Source organism: Lactuca saligna, chromosome 9, assembly GCF_052625555.1.
Source record: "Lactuca saligna cultivar CGN05327 chromosome 9, ASM5262555v1, whole genome shotgun sequence".
NCBI lineage: Eukaryota > Viridiplantae > Streptophyta > Magnoliopsida > Asterales > Asteraceae > Lactuca > Lactuca saligna.
Window position 1 is genome coordinate 135,526,450 of NC_136425.1, and position 25,068 is coordinate 135,551,517.

The window sequence follows — 25,068 nt, forward strand, 5'->3', positions numbered from 1 at the left end:
AATATCTTTGATGTTCACGATGTAAAGATTTGGAGAAATGACCTTGTAAAGGTCTTACATCATATCCACAGAGAAGGTAGTTCTTGACAGCATAAAGACTTAACTACAGTACTTACGGTACAAGATAATTCCATAGAAAATGCCACATCAGGCATAGACAGAAAAATATTCCATTATAACAAGGAAAATAAAGTAAAACATTTATTACTGGCGACGGTAATCCCTCTCGTGAACTCTTAGTTCAGCCAGTTGACGTTCTACATCGAGTCGGTGTCTTTCGGACACCCTCTGTCGTACTCCCAGTTCTATGACCTCGGCTCGGGATTCAGCTAGTGCCTATAGCAGGGTTTCATGGTTTCTCTCAGATCTCTCGTGAGCATCTTCTAGACGAATGGTGCGGAGGGTATGCATTCTCGCATTGGCGACAAATTCAGTGATCTGATGTAGGGCTGTCCTTCTTTGAATCTCATTTCGGGCCACTCTGCGGATCAGGATTGGCAAACTTCTATCTGCCGATCCCCCATTGCTCAGGTCATAAAATTTTCGATCACCATCAAATGGCATGGGTTGATCTTGTCCTTGGCTCCATGTTTCCAAACATTCCACCCATGGAGGTGTCGGGCCATGAAAAGCCAGACGAGGGTTAGGAATTTGAACGGGAGTTGCCTGGGGTAGATCTTCAACCTCGAGTTCGGAATTAGCACCATCCGAAAGGTCTTCATCATGGTGATCATTCACAGGGATAGGATGATCATTTTCTGGCTCTTCTTCGAACCATCCAGTAATAACTTCGTTCGGAAGGAACAGGTTGCCGTGGGGATGGAGTCCAGCCATGTTATCTACGAGAGATTTGGGGTAAGAAAATAATTATTAGACGAATTATCTAGATAATTATTTAGAAAATCTTCATCAGTTACATCGCTATTTGTGAAGTGCATACCAGTTATATGTAATCGAAACAGGATATGCCTTCGAATAAGTGACCTTAACTCCATATTCACACAGAATAGGGGTAAAGTAAAAATTTTCACAGATTCTAAGTCTATTACATCCTAATTACATATAGCCTTAGTGTATCCACTTAGCAACTATCAACTTAGTAATGAAGAATCCCGTTTTAATTCTCAAGTATAAAGTACTTATAGTAACACCAAATACTCCTATAGTATTTTAAATTTTTAATCTTATGTTCTATTGTTCTCATTGTGGTAGGGTTGGTAAGATTTTAGCATTGTTGCAACCACACAACTAAACTTAGGGACATGCTACTCAACTTTCGGATAATATAGGTGATCAGGCTATTTCTTCCCAGTTTTGACCATATGTCTCTAAGCCTACTTGTGTTGCCCAACAAACGTAATTCTTTTGTACTGTCCTAGTGACACTGATTTTAGTATGAATGCAACACGTATACTTACTTAAATAGTTTATTATTTAAAGTATAAACTCTAGGTTAGAGTATTTTTAATCCCTTATGTATTTATAGTTAGTATATCTTTTATGCGTTGATATACTTAATTCACTATAAACAATGCTCTGATACCAATCTGTCACACCCCAAAACCAAGAACGGCGGAAACGTTCTGGGATGGAGGACATCATGTACAATATCACAACAATGAAAAGTAGTAAACAAGCAACAACATCATCCATTGCATTAATAATAGAATTATTATACAAGTGTGTTCTGTCAAATTTTGATAAACACTAAAGCATAAATCAAAATGAAAGATGAATCTTCAAAGAGCTCCATCTTCCCTAGTCCTTGCATCGGTACCTATCTATGATGACCTGAGGATACAAGTAATTTTGAAAGCGAGTATCAGCTTTAAAGCTGGTGAGATCATAAGTATTTTAGTGTCTTAATTTGTATGTAAATACTTGTATGTATTTGAAATGTAAGTATTTGTATGTATACGAATTGTAAGTATTGAAAATGTAAATGAATTGTAAGTATGAAAATGTATATGAATTGTAAGTATGAACATGTTTGTAAAACAACTGTAAATGTTTGAAAAACCCTAGAAATCCCTATGATTCCTATTAGTAACAAAAGGAATCTTCCACCAAGACTTAACTGTTCTCATGTAGTCTTCTACCAAGACCTAACTGTTCTGAATGTATCACTTGTGGGAGTGTGTATTTTCCAAAGTCTGACTACCATTAATCAAAAAGATAGTTTCTACATTACTGTGCGTCGTGTGAATGTTCACGAAGTGAATGTAATGGAAAAATGGAATAGTACTATGGTGTAGCACTGAACTACAACCGTACCAATTACCTTAAGTCTAAGGTAATACTTCTAAGTACTTTAGTATTTGTAATAAATAACCACATCGGTACTCAACTGTCTTATTTGAGGGATAAGGTATAATGTGATGTCTAGATCCCAGACTATACACTCCCCTATCAAAGGGATTTTGGGACCTACCCATGACCCCTGCATGTATGCAAGCCATGAGCATCCACATTACTATGATCATGTATACTCGATATAACGATCACAATTGCATTGTGATTCATCGGTATAGTTAGATCCTGAACTGGTTCCATGCTATAGCACCTAGTGACGTCTGTCCTATGTATATGTAAGTGTGATCATGTAGTTATTCTCATGTAAGTGTGATCATGTAAGGGATCATGTAAACATATCTATGTAATAGTATAGTAATGTACTGTAATGTTCCACGTGTGCTAGCTGTAATGTGTGATCTCTCTCTCTCTATCTAGCATGTATAGTAATGTACTCATTCTAGTATCGTTGTATATGTTCTTCTCTAGTATAGTTCTATATGTTCTTCTCTAGTATAGTTGTATATGTTCCTCTCTAGTATAGTTGTATATGTTCCTCTCTAGTACTATTGTATATGTTCTCATAGTAGTAAGTATTGACTCATTAATGATCTGACTCATAGTATGATATTGTGTTCTAATAATAGTTCTAGTATCTTCCTAAACTACCCCTATGGTAGTTTACTAGTAATCTAACTGGTTTGTATGGACATGGATGTATACCCTTGCTACCCAAGGGTGTTGATTGAACTGGAAGAACCTTTATGACTACATATGTACACATGATATATAACTAATATTTAAACGACCATCGGACGGGTACCCGATATCCCACCAGACCACATCTCAAGCGCGAAAAGGAAATAGGGTGGATAGCCTTCCTAAGTCTTTTAAACATTACTCATATAAATATACATATATAGACCTGCAATTTATAATATAAAAGCATAAAGTAAGTTTTGTAAAACCTTTGAACATAATTATTATCTTAAGAACAGATCGACTTGATATCATTCTATAAAACAATTTGAAGGCATGGGTTTGGTAAAACACTTTAGTATAAAGAAACATTTATTTGAAACACAATTGTAAATAAGTTTGAAAGGTAATATACAGAGTGAAATGTACAGTGTAATAAAGAGTTTAAAACATACAAAATGTTTATAAAAATCATTTGAAGAAAACTGTTTGGCAAAACGGCTGATGTGTAGTAAATCAATTGATATAATAACTAGCATAATTCTACTTATTAATCACATGTGATTGATATAATAACTAGTATGATTCTACTTGTATCCCCCCCCCCTATAAAACATTTAAAAGTAGTTTAAAACATTATTTAAGGGGTATGAACTCACCTGTGGTAAGTGGATCGGAAAGAAGTGTCGGATAAGTGCTTGGTGTCAAGTGAAGACTTAGACACGCACAAAGATCCTAATAACATATAAGGATATATGTATATACATAATTAGACTTTAAACAACTAATAAACAAAGTTAAAACACTCTAGGACATGTTAAACACTTTATACAAGTGTTAAAAGTCTCAAGGGTTGCATCTAAGTGTTGTAGGGAAAGGCTAGTGTGTTTGGGGTTCAAGGGTAACTCTTAAAATGAGTTTACTCCCTAAGGATCAACACCCCTTGAGTTTACGGTCATAAAATCTTTATTTTCCGGCCGTAAACTCCAAATCTTTTGACCATTTGGTGATTTGAAGTCTTCTAGGCTATTCCAAGCATTCCTACTTCACGAATTAGCCTTAGGAAGTGTTGTGTGGCATCAAAACACTCCTAAATGGATTTTACGGTCTAAGGACCATTTCTCATGAGTTTACTACCTTAAACTCCTAAGTTTATGGTATTTGGGGTTTTCAAGTCCTTAGCTCAATCATGGCACTAGTCTAGGTTAGATTTAGCCATGAGGAACAATTATGGGCCATTTTTGGGACATTTACCCCACATTTGAGGTGTTTACGGTTTAAGGACTTCCCTAAACCGTAAACACATGAAAATGGAAGATTTTTGGTGGATTTTAGGTGACAAACTCATCAAGAATGAATCTAGACAAGTCCTTAAGGCATAATGAAGCATCTAAGCACCTTAACACACCATTTTGACCAAATACTTGGTGTTTACGGTTTTGGGATCTCCCAAAACCGTGAACACCTTTATTTTGGTGTTCTTGGGACTTTTCTTTGGTATAAACATGTATAGCAAGCTTAAAATGACTCTAGGATAGAAGTACTTACATTGCGGAAGCTCGAAATGAACTTTAAGTCCAAGAACACTAGTGTGTGTTCTTGGTGTTCTTGGTGTTTTGAAAAAAACTAATCAAAACACATAAATGAATGGATTAAAGGATGTACAATCACTAGATTAAGCGATATACCAACTTGAAAGGCTTGAAACACTTACTAGTTTGAAGATTTGGAATAAAAACTTGGATGATACTTGAGAGAATATTTTTGGAGTTTACTCTTTTGATAAATGGGGAGTAAACACAAATGGGGAGTAAACTCATGTATAAGCATGAGTTTACGGATTTTTGGATGATTTTTCGACCCAAACATAAAAGTTTGGTCGGGTATTTCTAATACGCGAAGTGTTTGCGGTTTTCAAAAATCAAAACCCGAGACGACACTTTCTTACACCCGTTCGCTTAAAAATAATATTAAAATAATCAAAATAATTTCATATTTCTTAAAAATAAGAAATAATTACATTGACTTATGCTACGAAGTGGTTGACTTTTAGGGTTTGACCGAATGGAAATTTCGGGTTGTCACAACATGGGCCACATATGCCCTAGCCTTTTCTTTTTCCTACAGTTCTTGAGCCATTCTAAGGTAGAATGCTCTTGCTTTCACCACATTAACTTTGCAATCATTTGCAAAATGATTCTCTTTGTTGCAGTTGTGACATATTAGAACATCACTTTTTACTTCTGAAGGAGTACCATAGTCATAGGTTTGAATGGACTGCGGTGCCCCCATTGCTTGAATGTTTTCAGATTGCGGTGGTGGGTGAGAACTTTTAGGATAATGAGAGTGATTTTTTGTGGGTTGAAGTTACGGTTGAATGGAGGTTTGTTGAGTTGTTGATTTTTGTGAAAAGAGGGAGGTAGTAGCCGGTTGAACTATTTACTAACAAGAGCAATAGCCTTCTGAAATTCTTATTCATCATCATACTCTGATTCAGCTTCGTACGATTGTAGTGTAGTGTCATACGATGGAGAGTAAGATTGATTATGAGGATCTTGTGCTATAAGAGCAAGTGGTCCTCCGAAATCAGCACAGTCTTTGAGTAAAGTGGATTCTTATGCTTGCAATTCCGCATAGAGCTTGTAGAGAGACATGGAATGAATCTTTCTATCTCCTTGAACTATCATCTTAGTAGTAGTCCAATGTCTTCCCAAACCATAGAGAAATTGAAGGTTTGTTTCATGGTTACTGCAGATGGTGCCAGCATTTGATAACTTAGTGACTATCAGATTGAACCTTTTGAAAGAGTCTTCTAAACTTTCGCCAGTATGAGCTTTGAAGTTGTTGAATTCATTGAGTTCAGTTGTAAGCTTCTTATCTTGAGCTTCTTCTGAGCCTTCATACAAGTTCTTGAGAACATCCCAGATCTCTTTTGCTGATTTACAATTTATGATAATGTCAAAGTTGTCAGGAGCAACTCCACAAGTGATTTCATAAACAGCAACCGCATCATTTTCCATTATATTGAGATCATCTTTGGTGGGACGGTTCAAGACTGGTTGTCCTCCTCCTAGTCTAGCTGTGGCACCATCAGATTGAACAGGTGTACGAATAGGGACATGTGGTCCTTCTTCAACAGATCGCCATACATCTCTACCAAGTCTCCTTAAGTATCTTTCCATTCTTTAAGACCAGTGATGGTATTCATTTGCCACCAATATTGGAGCTCGATTTGAACACCAACACTATTGGAAACATTCAGAGAAAATGCTTGTGCCATTTTTCTGTTTTTTTTTCATAAATGAGCTTCAGTGGTACAGAAGGACCTTTGAAAGTCAAAGTTTTGTTTTTTAAAAAAGCAACCACTATGGCTTTGATACCATTTGTTGCGAGAAAAACTTGAGACACACTTGAACAAATGTTAGAACAAGTATAATTGCGGAATTAGTTAATCTCAAAGGATCTAAAAGCTCAACAACAATAAGTTAACGAGTTAGATAGTTAGATAGTTAGTTGTGGAAATGTAAGAAAGTATAAATGACAGCAGGTGATATATCAAGTAAACACATAAGTTGATTCTTAACATGGAATGCATTCAAACCAAGTTAGTGAGTGAGATCAAGCTTAGTGATAAAGTCATGAATGACTTGCTCCGAAGAGAAGTAATTATCAGTTAGGTTCGAGAGGATTTAGAGAGTAAAAAAGATATGAGATGCATAAGATAAATGTAATTGATATATTTGAAGATGGTTCAGATTAATAGATACTTTTTTCATAGAAAGACTGAGCTCTATATATAGAGTCTCAAGAATTACATTTTACCCATTCTCTAAGAGTAGCCATGCAAGGAATATTGGAAAATAAAGAGTATTAGAGTAAAGATAGACAAAATTAAACTAAGTAAAGTAAGTAAGGTTGCGTTTAGATAGATTACTTCAGATGAGGCTGTTGATGAGAGCTTGAATGTGGATCCTTGTGGGCTGCGGTAGACTAATTTAAGAGCGTCGGTTTATGTTTCAACAAACTGACCTTCTAGATTCTAAATGTTATATTATTCTTCATATGAACTTCGAGATGCCTTAAAGATTGGTTCGGATGTTGGTTTTCAAATTGAAGCTAATAATCATATTCTTGCTAAAGCCCTTGCAGGTGACATTTGTGAGAGTCATTTCTCTCAATGAATATTCTGTCTGTAAACATTCGCGGTATGGGGAAAAATCCCAAAGTTGAACAGGTACATTGTCTTATCCATTCATAAAAAATTGATTTCTTTTGTTTACTAGAAACTCATATGGTTAATTCCTCCTCCATTGATTTTATAGGATGTTGGTGTCATGCTAACCACTAATTCAATTTTATCAAACCTATTGAAAGTTCCGATGGTATTGTTTGTAGTTGGGATACCAACTTATACTCATTCTACCATTCCATCAAATCTTGGAATTTCTTAGCTTGGATTTGATCTTGGAAAAACTTATTTGGTTCACTTGTTATGGTTAACACTTATGCTCTATAATCTCTCCATGGCAAGAAAACAATTGTGGTATGACATCCCATATCTCAAAAACACTATCTCAGTAACTTGGATTATCTGTGGTGAAGTCAATGCGACAAGTCATAGAGATGAGAAAATGAGCTCCTGTTTTCTATAAAACTACTACTCACAACTTAAATCAATTTATCATAGAATCTAAACTTAAGGATCTTAGGATGGGTGGCATACGTTTCGTAGATATGTGTGATGAAGGCTCGAAACTTAGCAAGCATGATCGTTTTCTTCTATGTTCTAATTTTTTCTCCACCTTTCCTATTGCCTTAGTCACTGTTTGTTAGGTTGCAAAGTTATCCATATATGACTTTGTAATGGTTTGACTATTGTAGACCCACTTGCATGTGGTGCTTTAGCCCTTTGACTCATGAGATAGAGAGTGAGAGAGAGATATGTAAACACCTCTATATAAGGCAGGTTCATACCACTTATAGGTGTGCTTGAGAGATGTAAAATTGAGTGTGTAACTGTGTGTTATATATGTATATTTAGATCTAGATCCTTTTTTGTGTAACACGATACATAATCGAATACATCTCTTAACCACCTAAATCACCGTGTTCATTGTGTGTTCTTTAATTCCGCATGCCAAACCAATGTTCATAATTCACTACATTTGGTATCAGAGCAGGTCTTTAAAGATCAATGTGATTTCTTGAAGAACGATTCTCGATTTGGAAAAATTTGTCACAATTGGAGCATTTTGGTGAGTCTCTCTCTATGATCTCTCTTAATCTTTTTGATTCGTGCGTGTTATTCTTGATTTTTTATCATTTTGACTCATTGGATCAAATTTTTCTTGAAAAACCCACTTTTTAAGATCCAATAATTTTTTGTTGATCAAGGTCCGATCCAATCTCATATTCGTTTGTTTGATTCGATTCTCAAAATTGCTAATGTTCATTTGAATCGAGTGTTGGCTCAAAAACTATCCATTGTTGTTAATTGATCATTAAATCAAATTTGTGAACAAATTGTTTGCGTCTGATATTGATTTCATATCTTGAGCATAAAATGGAAATCAATTACTATTCATTATCCAATACTGAGCCCAAAGTTGTTTTCAATCCAATATCTTAAAACAACGAGCCCAGGAGGTGGTTAATTCCATCCAGTTTCTATGATTTGTTGATTGACTCGATATTATCATATAGATAAAAGAGTTGTATGTTCTGGACTTGCTGTGTTCTTGTTTCCAATGTTCCGATTCCATCAAAATTAACATTCTGGCTGATCAATTGCCATCTGTTTTGATTAGTAAAATAGCTTTTCGAATCGATTATTAGATATATGTTCAATCTTCAAATCGATTTTGTTCGGGTCTTGTTTAGAAGTTGATAACTGAATCTTTGAGTTTCAAGACATTGATCAAGAAATCTCAAATTCTTGTCAAAAACATGTTTAGTTTGGGTCTTCGAACTACTTTTGATCTGAAATTAGGCATTGGAATCTTCAATTTCGTGTTTCTTAATGTTTGACTTCGAAAAGTCAATCCCAAAAAAAGTCAAACTCAACTTCTATGGGTTGATTCAATGAATTGGTAGAAGAAATTGGAAGATACAAGTTGTATTTGAACTTTGGATGTCGAAATCAAGTTCAATTTGTGGTTTTATTTCGAAAATTGGTTGTTATTATTGCTGTTGATGTCGAAGACTGTTGATGTTGTTCTTGTTCGTTTGGATTGACTGTCAACAACTTTAAGGTTTAATTCATGTTTGATAGTTTTCGAGATGGATGATATTTCGAAGATCTGTTTATAGTTTGGAATTGAGATTGAATGGATTTCGAAGGCAGTGAAGTATCGAGATCGACTGGGAGTGAGTTTGATTTCGAAGGTTTAGGGTCAATGGAATTTAATGTCGGCGATTGATAACGAACAAAGGTCTCGATAGTTGATTTCAATTTTGGGTTTGTGGTTAATAGGAAAAATTTTGGAATCGATTGTTTGAGAGATGTAAAATTTTTGGAATCGATTGTTTGAGAGCCATGTAAACACCTCTATATAAGGCGGGTTCATACCACGTATGAAGGTGTGCTTGAGAGATGTAAAATTAAGTGTGTAAGTGTGTTTTATTTATGTAGATTTAGATCTAGATCCTTTTTTGTGTAACACGATACAGAATCGAATGCATCTCTTAACCACGCAAATCATTGTGTTCATTACGTGTTCTTTAATTCCCCATGTCAAACCAATGTTCATAATTCACTACACTATTCTCCCTAGAGATTTGTCGGATCATTCTCCTATAATTCTCAAAACCTTTGCATTGGATTTTGGCCCTGCTCCATTTCGATTTTTTAACTCACAGATGGAAACAGAAGATTTTACCACCGTCTTCACATCTACTTGGTTCTCATTATCTGGTTATGGATCTTCTGACTTTGCTTTTATATGCGAGATTAAAGCATTTGAAAAATGCACTTAAAAATGGAGGATTAAAACAAATAAGAAGGAATTTACCAATCTAATTGTGATCAAGAATAGGATCGATGAACTAGATAAAATTGAAGAAGATAGAATATAATTGATAATGAACTTCAAGAACTACGAGAAGGGAAAAAAGAAATTCATGGACTTACTGATGGTGATGAAAACACTAGATTCTATCACGGTTCCATGCACAATAGATCTCGGTGGGATATGCTAATTTTCAAAGGAAAGAATATTCGGTGAATTGGTTGTACCTTGATACTGTCATGGACCAAATGGGATTTAGTCAACAATGGAGATGCTGGATACATGGTTGTCTCTAATCATCTAGGGCCTCGGTATTGGTCAACGGCTCACCAACCCTTGAATTCCCTATTTCTAAAAGTGTTCGACAAGGTGATCCATTGGCCCTAATTTTTTTTCATAATTTCCATGGAAGGTCTCAATATCGCATTGAAAACTACATGTGAGAAATCCTTATTTCAAGGTATCAAACTCCCCAAGGAGGGTCCCACCATCTCTTATTTATTCTATGCGAACGATGCCATCTTTGTTGGCGAATCGAGCAGTTTTACCTAAAGAATCGTGTTCGAATTCTAACTATTCCCATGTATTATCGGGTTTAAAAGCTAATTTCAACAAGTCTCTTGTATTTAGTGTACTCATTCCTATTCTAGAAGTTAAAAGATGTTCTCGTACTCTTGGTTGCATGGGTGGCGTGTTCCCATTCGTCTACTTAGGAGTTCCTGTGGGCTCCAACATGAATCTCAAAGGACATTGGCTACCTATTATTGATCGATTTCAATCAAAACTCACTTCATGGAAGGCTAAAACCCTCTCATTTGGAGGTCAACTAACTTTGTTAACTTCTGTTCTCGAGAGTCTTTGTAACGACGTAAAAGTTTCAACCAATTTTTTCCATTTTTAAAACATGGTAAATTACATATCATATTTCTCCAAAACATTAAGTCTCAATATCAAAATATACTTCAAATTAGTTTTCCACAAATCTAGGATCCACAATAAACATAACTCCAGCTCAGGTGTGTGTGTGTGTACAATCAAGCCGGTGTCTTCCAGCGATACTCGGAGGTACCTGAAACACATAACACATAAAACGGTAAGCACAACGCTTAGTGAGTTCCCTAAAATACCACACACAAATAATTAGCCACTCAAGGCTATACCTATGTAAGACCCTTCGGTCAATGTGTCTCAGTGGGACCCTCCAGTCTCACAGCTCGTTGGACCCTCTGGTCCGGTCTGGTTGGGACTCTCCAGTCTCATGACTCGTTGGACCATCTGGTCCGGTCTGGTTGAGAACCCTCCAGTCTCATTGTTCGTTGGACCCTCCGGTCCAGTCCAAGTAACACATAATATAGCATACAATACATATCACACAAAAATACATAACTCAAGCAAACACATAAGACCCTCTGGTCACACATAGTTACCACTCTAAGTAAAGTATAGTGACAAGACTCACCTTGAAAGAACTCAGATAATCTCGAACTCGAATCACCGGTCTAACCTTCTCGTAACACACACAATAATTATCCCTAATTAATAACAGCTCTCACAAGGCTAGAGTAACCCTTCCATGCACTCACAGAAGGGTAAAAGACCATTTTACCCCTCCATGGGCTTAATAGACAACATGTTGACCAAACCCTAAAACTCAACCAAAAGTCAACGGTATGGAATACGTTGCGCGTACCAACTCTCTACATTGGTCGTACTCGGCTGCCATGCAGGCATCGGGGATGCTTGACCCCTACGTTGCGCGTATTGGGATTACGCCCAGCGTACATCCTAGTTTCACCCTCCTCATATTTTTGGCTTAATCAGTTAAGATATAGGCTCATATCTCAGATCTGGACTCCCTAATGTCTCTTAATCAATAAAGACAGTGACTTTAATCCTTTGCATGGCTAATTAGGTCACAAACACTCAAAACACTCATCCCTTTTCCTTATGAAGCTCATAACTCATGCATGGCTCACTCCTAACGTCGAAAATTGGATTATTATGACTCTACTCCACAAAATACACTAAAAATGGTTAGATCAAGGTCTCTGGAGCTCATTATCTCATAAAATCTCCATCTTTTGGAACCAAAACCCTACAACACTCTATACGAAGGAACCAAACCATAGAATGAGAAGGCTTCTAGGTTTATACCCTTTGTGAAGCTTTACACACAGCTAAGCTCAGATCCAAACTCCTAGAGCTCTCACTCCTTATTCTCCAAGCTCCTTATATATTTCAAGAACACAAGATTACACTCACAAGCTTCCAAATGCACTCTCCAGCTATAAGGATGAAGATTTAGGGTTAGGAGGGTTTGGTGTCTGGGAATGGTGGCCAGGAATGAGGCCATCATGTCTTTTAAATAGGGATCTCACTAACAATTAGGGTTTCATTTTTGGGCCTAGTATGCCCAACATACTAGGTGGCCTCTGTGTCACATGCACGCATTCGAGTATGCTGAGCGTACACTCTAGTACCCCCCCCCCCCCCCCCCCACACACACATACTCGTTTACCACCTTTTCTCTAATAAGGGCCAAAATGGACAAGAGCTCAAAAGATCAAGTTTTTACAAGATATACATGGGCTTGGGATGTTACAATTCTCCCCCACTAGAATTAGACTTCACCCTCGAAGTCATGCTCCGTAAATAACTCTGGTTGTTGCTCCCGTATCTTTGAGTCCGGCTCCCAAGTCAGCTCGGACCCCCTCCGATGTTGCCACTAGACTTGAAGCAGAGGCACTTCCTTGTTTCTCGGAACATTAACCTTTAGATCCAAAATCACAATCGGCCTCTTTATGTAATTCAGGCTTGCATCCACCTGAATGTCCTCTTATGGTACCACTGCCGTCTCATCGGCTACACACTTCCTCAACTGGGATACATGGAAGTTGTTATGGATCTGACTCAATTCCACAGGTAGCTCCAACTGGTACGCTACTTTACCCACTATGGCGGTAACTCTAAAAGGACCAATGTATCGGGGTCCCAGCTTCCTGAATCGGATCACCCCTTTCCATAGGGATACCTTCTGGAGCACGAAATCTCCGACCTGAAATTATAGCTCGGATTGTTGTCTGTCCGCATAACTCCTCTAATGGCTCTAAGTCATCAGTAACCTTTGTTTGACCTGCTGAATCTGCTCGGTCGCCTTTAGCACTATCTTTGTGCCACCCATCACTCTCTGTCCCATCTCTCCCTAGCAAATAAGAATCTGACACCTCCTCCCATACAGATTTCAAATGGAGGCATACCAATACTCGAATGATAGTTGTTATTGCAAGAAAACTTAGCCAGTGGTATGTTAGTGTCCCAACTTCATCCGAAGTCCATGACACATGCACGCAGCATGTCCTCGAGCATCTGAATCATCCGCTCGCTCTGCCGATCCATCTGTGGGTTATACGCAATGTTGAAATGCAAGCACATGCCCAACTCTTCATGAAATTTCTTCCAAAACTTGGAAGTGAAACGCACGTCACGATCTGACACTATTGAGATCGGTACTCCATGCCGAGCTACCATCTCTCTCACATAGATTTCGGTCAATCTCTCTGCAGAAGAGCTCTCACTAATAGTAAGAAAGTGAGCACTCTTTGTCAGCCTATCCATAATCACCCAAATCGCGTCAACTCCACGCGCCGCTCTCGGTAGTTTGGTGATAAAATCCATGGTAATTTGCTCCCACTTCCATTGGGGAATCTCTAGAGGCTGCAATGGACCATGCATTCACTGGTGCTCTGCCTTGACCTGACAGTAGATCAAGCACCTCTCAACTATCCATGCAATATTCCTCTTTATACAGGGCCTCCAGTAAACTCTCTTTAGGTCTAAATACATTTTAGTAGCCTCGGGGTGGCTCGAAAATCTCGATCTATGTGCTTCCTCCATCTGTATGCCTTGAGCTCCGCCTGTATAAGGCACCCAAATCCTCCCTCGGAAGGTCATAAGCCCTTGGCTATTCGTCACAAAATCTGATACCTGTCCAATCACCCACTCCCTCTTGCGGTTCTTAGGTCTCACGGCCTCCGCCTGGACCTCTTGGATGGTATCCAAAATTGGATTCATCACTGTCATCCTCATACACATGTCTCAAATCAGGGTACTCTCTACTCGACGGCTCAGGGCGTCGGCTACCACGTTAGCCTTACCCGGATGATATATGATTTCGCACTCATAGTCTTTCGCCACATCCGGCCACCTCCTCTGTTGCATATTCAGGTTGGGCTGATCCATGAGGTACTTCAGGATCTTGTGGTCCGTGTATATGGTACACCAAACCCCATATAGATAGTGGTGCCAGATCTTGAGGGAGAACACCACCGCCCCCAACTCTAGATCGTGGGTAGGATACCTCTTCTCATGAGGCTTCAACTGCCTCAATGCATAGGTTATTATGTTCCCTCTCTGCATTAGCACCACACTTAACCCAGATATAAATGCATCACAATAAACCACAAAGTGCTACACTCCATCGGGAAGGGATAACATCAGGGCTTCGCATAATCCCTGGCGAAGAGTCTCGAATGAGGTCTACTACTCGGGACCCTAAGTAAAAACAACGCCCTTCCGATTCAATCTGGTGAGGAGGGGCAATCTTGGAGAAATCTCTGATAAATCTCTGATAGTAGCCGGCCAACCCTAGAAAAATCTTAATCTCGGTGGGGGATCTTAGCACCTCCCATCTCATAACTGCCTCAATCTTGGTCAGATCGACCAGAATCCCATTCTGATTAATGATGTGTCCCAAGAACTGGACCTTTTGTAACTAGAAATCACACTTGGAGAATTTGGCATCAAGCCTCTCCGATCTCAATACCCCAAGAATCTCTCTCAAATGCTCCTCATGCTGCTCTTTGGATCTCGAGTACACCAAAATATCATCGATGAACACGATCACCAATCGATCCAACATAGGCCTACACACCCGGTTCATGAGATCTATGAACATTATCTGTGCGTTGGTGAGCCCAAAAGGCATTACCACAAACTGGTAATGCCCATAATGAGTCCTTAAGGCCATCTTCTGGATATCCTCCTCGTGGAACCTCATCTGATGATATCCAGACCTCAAGTCGATCTTGGAAAACAAAGACGTGCCTTGTAACTGATCGAACAGATCATCGATCCTCGATAGCGGATAACGGTTCTTGACTGTCAACTTGTTCAACTCCCGGTAATCAATGCACATCCGGTGTGAAAAATCCTTTTTCTTGACAAAAAGTATTGGCGCTCCCCATGGCGAGCTACTCGGTCATATAAAACCCTTCCCTAGCAGCTCCTGAAGCTGTGAAGATAACTCCTGCATCTTGGGCGGCGCAAGGTGATAAGGTGACTTGGCAATAGGCGCCGCTCCTAGAACTAAATCAATCTAGAACTCCACCTGCCTCTCGAGAGGCATACCTAGTAACTCCTCGAGAAAAAAATCCAGAAACTCAGTCACTATCGGAACCTCAGCGATAGCACTCGATCTCTCGGCAACAACTTGCGTATCCATCACATACGCTACAAAAACCATGCAACCCCGTTGAAGACTCTGTGTCACTCTGGCAACCGAGCAAAATGCTGACCTAGATCGGGTACCCTCGCCATATAATGTAAGTACTCCCCCACTAAGGTCTCGTATGTTCATCAACTAAGGCTCGCAGTCGATCACAGCTCCGAATCGACTCAACCAGTCCATGACCACAATGACACAGACATCCCCCATCGTGATCGGTACCAGATCTATCAGAAGCTCAACTCCAAAAATCTCAAGCACACATCCCCGAATCACATCAGTCGCAAATACAGCATGCTCATCGGCTATGGAGACTCTTAGAGGTCGACTCAACGACACTCGTTGGATACTGATGTGATGACTAAATGCTAATGATACAAAGGATCGACTCATAGCCGTGTCTAATAACACCAAGGTAGCTACAAAAATCACAAGAAAAGTACCTATGCATATCACAAAATAAGCAACATATACTAAAAAATAGAATAAGTAAAAGATCACATACCAGCCACAACGTCGGGTGCTGCACCGACCTCCTCCGTTGTCAGCTGAAAGGCTCTACATTGAGCCTTCGGTGCCTCGGCCTTCGATGTCCGACTCTTAGTAGCTTAAATAGTAGCAGCTGCATATCTCTACGTTGATCCCTGAAGAAACTGTGGGAACTCAGCCTCCCGATGGCCAGTGTGGTTGTAGTGAAAGCAAACTGCAAACCCCTTGGTGAAATCCCTCACGATTTGCCCCTTCATGCGACACTTGTAGCATACCCCCACTCTCTATACCCCCATCCTGACTCTTTCCGCACTTCCCACAAGTGCGGTCCTTCTGGCCCCCAGATCTTGAATCAATGGGCTTTACCCGCTTGGCTACCGGCTGAGACTGTGCCGACCGCCGATCCCTCCCCTGAGACTCTGCCTCCTCCATGGCTTGAGTCTCTAGCTCAATCTCCCTCTTCCAGGAATTTTCCTGGAGCTCAGCAAATGTCCGGTATGTTGAGTTCGCCATGACCTCACGAATATCCCTCCTCAATATGCTAAAATATCAGCTCATTCGTGCCTGCTCGGTAGACACGTGCTCAGGGCAAAACAACACCCTCTCATGGAACATCCTCGTAATTACTGTCACAGACTTTATCCTCTTCTTCAGGGACAGGAACTCCTAGGCCAACCGTTCCCTCTCCAATGCAAGAACATACTCATCTTGAAACATAGCAGTAAACCTCTCCCAAGACATTGCAGTGAGCTCTGTAGGAGTGAAGTTGGCTGTCACAACCTTCCACCAATCCTTCGCCCCCTAAGCGAAGCTGGTTTAGCATGAACCGCACCCTCAAATGTTCCGGATAGGAACAAGTGTAGAAACACCCCTCGATGTCAAAGATACATCTCATCGCTGTAATCGGATCCTGAGTTCCGTCAAATTCTATTAGCTTTGTGTTGCTGAACTCTCGATACAACAATGAGTCACCCCCACGTGGCCTGGCAGTAGCAACACCTGCGGTGGCTACAGCAGCAGCCGCCTCAGTAACAGTAGCATATCACTCATCAAACATCTCAATCAGTGTGGTCATAATTTATCCGAACATCTCTTGGATAGCCTCTCGGATAGCTGCGGCGACCTCATCATGAATCATCATGTGAATCTCCTCATCCCTGACCCCACTACTCTTCGGGTTGTGGCGCGTACTCACCATGATATATCTGAAACGCAACACAAAATAATCAGAGACTCGATTGAGAATACTCACACTTGATTACCCACCCCTTCTCGTTCCTAGGCATTCTAAGGATTCTTACTTGCACTGTTCATCAATCCGATGTTTCCAGTAGTACGAGCCCAATACTACCTTCCACATCGCATTTGTGCTCATCCCAAGTCTCCCTCCTAGGATCCTATATCATAAGTACTCTATATCTCGTATAACATCGACTATTCTCATAGAAGGCCTCTCATACACTCATCTCTACTAGATACTCGCACTCAAGCAACTCACTAGTAGCAGTAACTTCTAGGCTAAGGAATCACAAATCAGGACACTCTAGTCCTAAAATATGGAATACCTAGCTTACTCTCTAGCATGCACAATATAACTCATGAATATCTCATAGCACAGAAATAAGGGTATTTTGGGAAATCACCGTTCGAAATCTGGCAGATTGTACACACTGCTCTTCTCATTTTTCTCTTAGAAACTCTTACTCGTTTTTAGAAAAAATGTTTCTTTTGAAATTTTTTCTCAAATCCTTAGTTTGAGTCCAGACATACCCGAAGGTGCATCCGAATCCCTCAAACCAATGCTCCGATACCAACTTGTAACAACGTAAAATTTTCAACCAATTTTTTTCATTTTTAAAACAGGGTAAATTACATATCATATTTATCCAAATGTTAAAGTCTCAATATCAAAACATATTTCAAATTAGTTTTTCACAAATCCAGGATCCACAACAAACATAACTCTAGCTCAGGTGTGTGTGTGTGTGTGTACAATCTAGCCGGTGCCTTCCTACAATCCTCGGAGGTACGAAACACACAAAACACATAACACGGTAAGCACAAAGCTTAGTGAGTTCCCCAAAATACCACACACAAATAACTAGCCACTCGAGGCTATAGCTTTATAAGACCATATGGTCAATGTATTTTAGTGGGAGCCTCCAGTCCCGCAGATCATTGGACCCTCCGGTCCGGTCTGGTTGGGACTCTCCAGTCTCATGTCTCGTTGGACCCTCTGGTCGGGTATGGTTGAGAACCCTCTGGTCTCATAGTTCGTTGGACCATCCGGTCCGGTCTAAGTAACACATAATATAGCATGCAATACATATCACACAAAAGTGCATAACTCAAGCAAGCACATAAGACCCTCTAGTCACACATAATTACCACTCTAGGTAAAGTATAGTGAGAAGACTCACCTCGTAGGAACTCGGAAAATCTCGAACTCGAATCACCGGTCTAACCTTCGCCTAACACACACAATAATTATCCCTAATTAATAACGGTTCTCACAAGGCTAGACTAACCCTTCCATGCACTCACAGAAGGGTAAAAGACCATTTTACCCTTCTATGGGCTTAATAGACCACATGTTGACCAAATCCTAAAAGCAACCGAAAGTCAACGACAGGGAGTATGTTGCACGTACCAACTCTCTACGTTGGGCGTACTCGGCTTCCAAGCAGGCATCGTGGATGCTCGACCCGTATGCTGCACATATTAGAATTACGCCTAGCGTACGTCCTAGTTTCACTCTCCTCACATTTTTGGTCTTAAACAGTTAAGACATAGGCTCATATCTCAGATCTGGACTCCCAAATGTCTCTTAATCCATAAAGTCAGTGACTTTAAGCCTTTGCATGGCTTATTAGGTCATAAACACCCAAAACACTCATCCCCATTCCTTATGAAGCTCATAAATCATGAATATCTCACTCCTAACGTCAAAGATTGGATTTTTATGACTCTACTCCATAAAATACACTAAAAAGGGGTAGATCAAGGTCTCTAGAGCTCATTATCTCATAAGTCTCCATCTTTTGGGACCAAAATCCTAAAATACTCCATATGAATGAACCAAACCATAGAATGAGAAAGCTTGAAGGTTTATACCTTTTTTGTGAAGCTTTACACACAGTTAAGCTCACATCCAAACTCCTAGGGCTCTCACTCCTTCTTCTCCAAGCTCCTTCTTTACTTCAAGAACAAAAGATTACACTCATAAGCTCCCAAATGCACTCTTTAGCTATAAGGACGAAGATTTAGTGTTAGGAGGGTTTGGTGTCTGGGAATGGTGGCCAGGAATGAGGCCATCATGTCCTTTAAATAGGGAGCTCACTAACAATTAGGATTTCATTTTGGGCTTAGTACACCTAGCGTACCCTCTGGTATGACCGGCGTACTAGGTGGCCTCCGTGTCACATGCACGCATTCTAGCATCCTGATTGTACACTCTAGTACCCTCCCCCCCACCCCCACCCCCGCATACTCGTTTACCACATTTTCTCTAATATAGTCCAAAATGGACAAGAGCCCAAAAGATCAAGGTTTTACAAGATATACCTGGACTTGCAATGTTACAGTCTTCATACCTACTATCTCTCTTTATTCAAGGCTCTATAATGTGTCATTAACTCCCTTGAGAAAATAGGCTAGAAATTTTTGTGGAGTGGAAGCGAAGACCGTCGAAAAATTCACTGGATTGTCCGGGAAAAAATCATGGCATCCAAAAGTAACGGTGTCTGAGGTGTTTGTTGCCTGACAACGGCTTTAATGTCAAAGTGGTGGTGGCGTTTTAGATCAAGGAATGGTAGTCTATGGCCTGATATCATCATGAACATTTACAACCTTGCCAATAAACCTCTTGATACCTTATCTAAAAAGTCCGTACCAGGTGTATGAAATAATATTTACAAGGCTCTATCGTTGTGCGCTTCTGAACCAATAAAATTCTATGATATTTTCTCTATTTGCATTGGAGATGCGTTGGCGTTACCTGGACTTGGTCCTCCAGTCCCTCCAGTCAAGATTCCAGTTCACAGATTTCAATCCTATCCTCATTGCTTACCGATGTTCATCTTACTGATGCTCCAGATAAACTTTGTTTCTTCATCGTGCATGACGAATAATTTGGATGTGTTACTTTCTTGACTCCAAAATACATCCTTATATTGGTCAATCAATCAAGTCGATAAAAAACAATACCTCTTAAGGTATCCTGCTTCATATGTTGTGCAAAGCTCAGGGGTATTCCTGTGGCAGACAAACTCCAGTGCAAAGGTGTTCAAATATCATCTCCAGTTTTCCCTGTATGCAGTTCCTTCACTAAAACCATTGATCATCTCATGGTTGAATGTAACTTTGCTACTATGTGTCGGCTCTGCATATTCAAATGGTGGAATGTAGATGACCTAATGTTTCTTCGGTTGTGGAGCTTCTAAATTTGGCAGGAAAATGGAGGAATTATCCCCAAAAGAGTTTGAAATTCATCACCATTGTTTATTGTCTAATTTGGTGTATCTGGAAGGCACACAACTGCAAGATATTCAACAACTTATCCTCTTCCCCTACTTCAATAGCTGATAATGTTATCTCTTTTTCATTTTCATGGTGTAAGTACATGGGCAAACTAGGTAATTTCACGTTGTCAAGCTGGAGCATCACTCATTTTTCATAAAATTATGGCACTTTACAAAGGGTTGTTGGTTGCTCTCTTTGTTTCTCTGTTTATTCTGTTTTTATGTACTTGTACCCTCTTTCCTATGTTTTGGTTTTTGCTAATTCATGGTGCTTTTTAATATACTTGTTGTTTCCATAAAAATAAAAATAAAAAAATAAAAAAATATATAAAAAAAAATCATTTAATTGATTTTTCATATTTTCCCCTCTAATTCCTAAAGTATTGTGAGCGCTATACTTTTCAATGTACATTCTATATTGCATTCCAAGAAATTTTAAAAACCAAAAAGTGTAATCGTTGTCTTATTGTCTAAAAATTGGGTGGTAATTGAACTTGCCTTTTCTTGTGGGGAAACATGGACTAAAAAAATGCAAGTTTTTATTATTACCCGAAATTCCACATAACTTTGATCGCTTCAATTCTCCAAATGTATAACCTCTTGTTTACGATATAATAAATGATATATGATAAGTATAGCAAATTCAATTTATTGGAAATTGCTAAACAAATCAATGTATAAATCTTTAAATTCTAAACCCTATTTAGATGAACACATATTGTGATTTAATTATGATAACTTGTTAGTGAAGCATAACCTAGATTTACATACAATAAATACAACAATTGTAAAGAAATGATGGTATAATGAAGGGGAAATGAAGGATGATGACCCGTGACGAGTGTAGAGCCAAGATGTACGCCCTGTATTATGTATATATGTCATCGTCTAGTTGGATTTGTCACTCCACCTCCAAAACATAATATAAAACCAAAAGCAGTTTAATTGCTATGACTTGAACGACCTAAAATGTGCATGAGAAGAGCTTCATGAGGGGGATCCTGTATATTCTCCATAGATCATCGTATTTAGAAATCAAAATCGCAAACCCTCGTTCCTATTCTGACAAATTATCTGAAACAGTTGAATCTGGAGTAGGTGTAAAAGGGTACATGAGCAGTATTCTATATAAAAAGCATAGAAATTAACCCTAATTTCACAAACGCTAACCAAAAAAAGATTAGGTTTAATCATGACATAATTGGTGAAGTGCAAGTTGGTGAACTGTTAAACAATCATACGATCACTATGCTTGGCCGCTGTTTTGTCGACATCATATGCCGATCATCTGATTGGTTACCTGTAGCAGTTGATTGTTCTGTCCCCGTGTTTGCCTCTGGTCGTTCGTCAATCGACTATATGATCTGTCAGAAGTTGGAATTTTGGGAACACTTCCTTCTACATCGGAATATTGTAAAGAGGGTAGTATGTGTGGTAATTAAGGAAGGGAATCTGCCGATGGTTGATTGGAAGATGGAAGCAGTAAGGAGCCGATAGCTTTTGTCGCAAGCTAAACATTCCAGCCAGCCTATGAAAGTTACTTTTAATAAGCAGAATGGGTTTTAGTTATATATAGGGTGTGTTTGACAAAAATAGTTGTTAGTTGGAAGCGGTTAGTGGGTAGTTGGTAGCGGGTAGCGGATAACACGTAGCGGATAACATGTAGTGGGGAGATGTAGCTTTATTTGTTATATAAGTGTTTGACAAAAGTAGCTGGACACTTTTCAAATATATAATATTACATAAAAGGATAATTGATTAAAAATAAATAAATATATAAATATATTTTTAAATGTAATTATGAAAATTGATTTCAAAAGTTCAGTATCATTTTGTTAAACGCTACATGAAGTAGCTTTTAAATTTGGAGCGTTTTGTTTAACTAAAAGCTAAAAACTCGTACTGACAAATAAAACTTTTTGTTTAAACTAGAGCGTTTTGTCAAAAGTTAAAAGTTAGAAACTCTAAAACGCTTCCAAAAGCTCCGTATCAAACACGCTCATAATATCAATGATCTTTAGATAACACATAAAAAATAATAGAAGAAAAAAGTATTATCATAAACTGAAAGTTATTTTAGAATGTATATCAAAAACACGATGTATATCTACGTCAAATTCTTTATTGTTTCTTAATAAAGGAACCTAGTTTTTAACTTTTTTATCTCGAACGTTACAAAATATAAATACGTGACAAGATGTATAAGTCAAGAAAGGAGACCAAATTCAAGAGCCACGTGCTTCTTCATAAGTGGGACAATGTAGCAATTATGGTGGAAGGGGTTGGGTATGGGTATTAGAAATCATAAGGCCTATATAGATGGATAATGCTTCATCATTTTCAAAGAGTAATTTGTATTAAGATTTGATTTCACACAACTCCCTTTCAATTGAGAAAAGAAATCATGCATATGGTATTTTTTTTTCTCCTATGGTCTTCCTATACATTTGGATGGGATATCTTCAAAAAAAATTCTGATATTTTTAGTAAATTTTTAATAAAGTTTTAAAGTTTATTTTTTGAATAAAAAAATCCTAACTTTTTCAACTTTTGAATAGGAAAGCACAAGACACTGGTTAATTTATTCACTTTAGTTATTTTTGATCTGTTCAGCTGGTCATGGGACAAAATTGTTAATTTTTCGAAAATAACGGAACTTTTTTGCAGATTTCGTCAAAATTTTTATATAATGTATAAACATATTTTTTTACATATCTATATCAAAGTTGTGTATTTATTATGTTTTTATATGTATATATTTACGTATTTTTATGTATTTTAAATGTATAAACGTATTTTTTTTACTTATTTATATGTATTTTAAACAATTTCACATATTTTTTTTTTATCTATTTTTATGTGTAATTTTTTTATGTATTATGTATTTATATGTATTATATATTTTTACGTATTTATGTATTTTTTAAGCTTTTTATATAGATGTTTATGTATTTTAAATGTATAAACATATTTTTTTACGTATTTACATCTATTTTTTAGTATTTTACATATTTTTTATGTATTATGTATTTTTTTAAGTGTTTTATATAGATGTTTTTGTATATTTATGTATTTTAAATGTATAGACGAATTGTTTTACGTATTTATATGTATTTTTTTTATAACTAATTTACATATTTTTTGTGTTTTTTATGTATTATATATTTATATGTATTTTGCGTATTTATGTATTCGTTTAGTTTTCTTATATAGATTTTTATGTATTTTTATGTATATTAAATGTTTAAATGTATTATTTTTACATGTTTATATATTTTTTACGTAAAAATAATGCACTTTAACATTTAATGTAAATAAAAATACATAAACATCTATATAAGAAAACTAAAAGAATACATAAATACGCAAAAATATATATAAATACATAATACATAAAAAACACATAAAAACACACAAAAAAAATATATGTAAAGTACTTAAAAAATGCATATAAATATGTAAAACAATACGTTTATACATTTAAAATACATAAATATACAAAAACATATATATAAAAAACTTTAAAAAAAATATATAAATACATAATATATAAAAGATATGTAAAATACTTAAATATAGATATAAATACGTAAAAAATACGTTTATACACTTAAAATAAATAAACAACTATATAAAAAGCTTTAAAATATACATAAATAGGTAAAAATATATAAAAATACATATAAATACATAATATATAAAAAATAACACATAAAAATAAATAAAACAAATATGTAAAATGGTTAAAATACATATAAATAAGTAAAAAAATATATGTTTATACATTTAAAATACATAAATACACGTAAATATATACTTATAAAAATATAAAAAAAATACAAAGATACATAAAAATAGATATAGATATGTAAAAAATATATTTATACATTATATAAAAATTTTGACGAAATCAGCAAAAAAGTCTCTTTATTTTCGAAAAATTAAAAATTTGGTCTCATAACCTGCTGAACAGATCAAAAAAGGACTAAAGTGAATATATTATCCGGTTTCTTGGGGTTTTCTATTCAAAATGTGAAAAAGTGAAGACTTTTTTATTCAAAAAATAAAATTTAGGACTTTATTAAAAGTTTGCCCAAAATATCGGGACTTTCTGGAGATATCCCACATTTGGATTATGATATTTGTTATATTTAAGAAAAATAATAATTAAAAGTGATATAGAATGGATAAGTAAGAAAATATTTAATTTTTCTTAAAAGAAATAAGACTATAACCGTCAAGATAAAACATATAATACAATTGTATTAGGTTTAAATAAACTATAAAAGGCAATCAGTAAAAGGTAATAATTTAATACTCCCATACATGATAGAGAAGGAGTTCTAAGGAGAACATTATGTGTGTGGGTACCACGAAAACATCATAATTACTGAAATCTATAGAAATTTAATACCACGGTCTTCTTTAAGTAGAATAAGTTAAGGCAATCAGATATGGCACCATTTTTGACGCGTAAATGATGACATGGCAAGATTGTTCACGCATGAACACCTCCTTCCATGCCCGTAAATGTGGTGTAGATTGGTACCGACTACGC

At 37.3% G+C, this 25,068-nt stretch overlaps 1 protein-coding gene across 1 annotated transcript; it reads right to left on the bottom strand.

The window, feature by feature from the left end:
• Positions 1-5,606: 5,606 nt before the first annotated feature.
• LOC145016736 (uncharacterized) lies at positions 5,607-6,173 on the bottom strand. The gene has a single exon (XM_078974966.1). The coding sequence runs from the start codon at positions 6,171-6,173 to the stop codon at positions 5,607-5,609; it is 567 nt and encodes a 188-aa protein (XP_078831092.1).
• Positions 6,174-25,068: the final 18,895 nt, after the last annotated feature.

Bases quoted from the DNA above. Each gene is read 5' to 3' on its own strand.
- LOC145016736 (XM_078974966.1), bottom strand. From the start codon at position 6,173: ATGGAAAGATACTTAAGGAGACTTGGTAGAGATGTATGGCGATCTGTT.